Raw genomic sequence first — 1238 nt, forward strand, 5'->3', positions numbered from 1 at the left:
GGGGACAGGGGTGGGGAGGCCACCCTGGCCGGCAGCCCCACAGGGTGTCCCCAGGAGGGTGGGCAGGATGGGGGGTGCTGGGGGCTGCAGGAGGGTTGGATGCCCGTCGCAACGGCCACGTCAGCCCAGGCACGCTCCTCCCCGCCAGCTGGATCCTGTTCGACGGACAGGCCTTCGCGGGGGAGCAGCACGTGCTGTCCGAGGGCGAGTACCCCACGCTCAGCGCCATGGGCTGCCTCTCCTCCACCACCATCCGCTCCTTGAAGAAGGTCCCGGTGGTGAGTACCAGCCCTTCCTTCCCTCCATCAGCACCGGGGCAGAAACCCACCAGGAACCTCCTTTTTCACCTCCTGTGGGTACCCCCAGTGCTGTCTCTCCAGCCTTGGAGCCCTTCTGCACCCATGGGTGCTCGGTCCTCCTGCTTGCCCCCTTACGCCTTGTCTCTTCCTCCATCCCACAGTTTTTCTCGGAGCCCTCCATCTTCCTGCACGGGCTGGAGTGTTTTGAGGGGAAGGAGATCGAGCTGAACAACGAAGTGCGGAGTCTCCAGGCAGAGGGTTTCAACAACCACGTGCTGTCAGTGCGCGTCAAAGGAGGGATGTAAGTGAGCCCCAGCCCTGCTCTCCCCCGGCCGGTGGGTGCTGTCTGCCTGCTGGGGGGTCACTGCGCTCCGTGCCATGCCATGCCATGCCATGCCATGCCATCCCCTGCAGCTGGGTGCTGTGTGAACACGGTGACTTTCGAGGGCGCCAGTGGCTGCTGGACTGCACCGAAATTACCAACTGGCTGACGTACAGCGGGCTCCAGCACATTGGATCCCTCTACCCCATCCGCCAGGTGAGTGCCGACCCGCAGGAGGGGACAGGGTGCTAGCACCCCATGGGCTGAACCCCAAAACCCTGGGAGAGGTGGCTGACATGGAGCTAAAGAGCCGCCATTCCCGATGCGAGGGGTCGGGAGGAAGATGTGGGAGCGGCTCCGGGTGAGCTGGGGGAGGCGGCGGGGCACGGCCTGGAGAGCAGCAGCACGCTGCTGACAGCTCCGGCCCACGAAAGGCACCGCCAGCCCAGCACCGTCACCCCCAGAGCCCTGTCCCCCGCCCTGGGAGTGGGGCCTCGGTGGCGAAAGGCTCCCCTTGGGCAGCCACCCTGCAAAACGCTCCGGCGTCCCGGCGGGGAGAGCAGTGCCTGTGCCAGCTACGAGAGACAGGCCAGGGCCCCAGCCGTCCCCTGGGGGGG

General features: G+C 66.6%; 1 protein-coding gene across 1 annotated transcript in view; it reads left to right on the forward strand.

Annotated features, from left to right (window-relative positions):
* Nucleotides 1-148: 148 nt before the first annotated feature.
* The window catches only part of AIM1L (absent in melanoma 1-like), a gene marked incomplete at its 5' end in the record, with an annotated part of 2183 nt that continues 1093 nt past the window's right edge, over nt 149-1238 (forward strand). Inside the window, 3 exons of the mRNA XM_010282911.1 lie at nt 149-278; nt 461-600; nt 714-837. Coding sequence (XP_010281213.1) covers nt 149-278; nt 461-600; nt 714-837 — 394 coding nt within the window. The remainder of the gene's footprint in view (nt 279-460; nt 601-713; nt 838-1238) is intronic.

The sequence above is a fragment of the Phaethon lepturus genome, unplaced genomic scaffold (genome assembly GCF_000687285.1).
Source record: "Phaethon lepturus isolate BGI_N335 unplaced genomic scaffold, ASM68728v1 scaffold25162, whole genome shotgun sequence".
NCBI lineage: Eukaryota > Metazoa > Chordata > Aves > Phaethontiformes > Phaethontidae > Phaethon > Phaethon lepturus.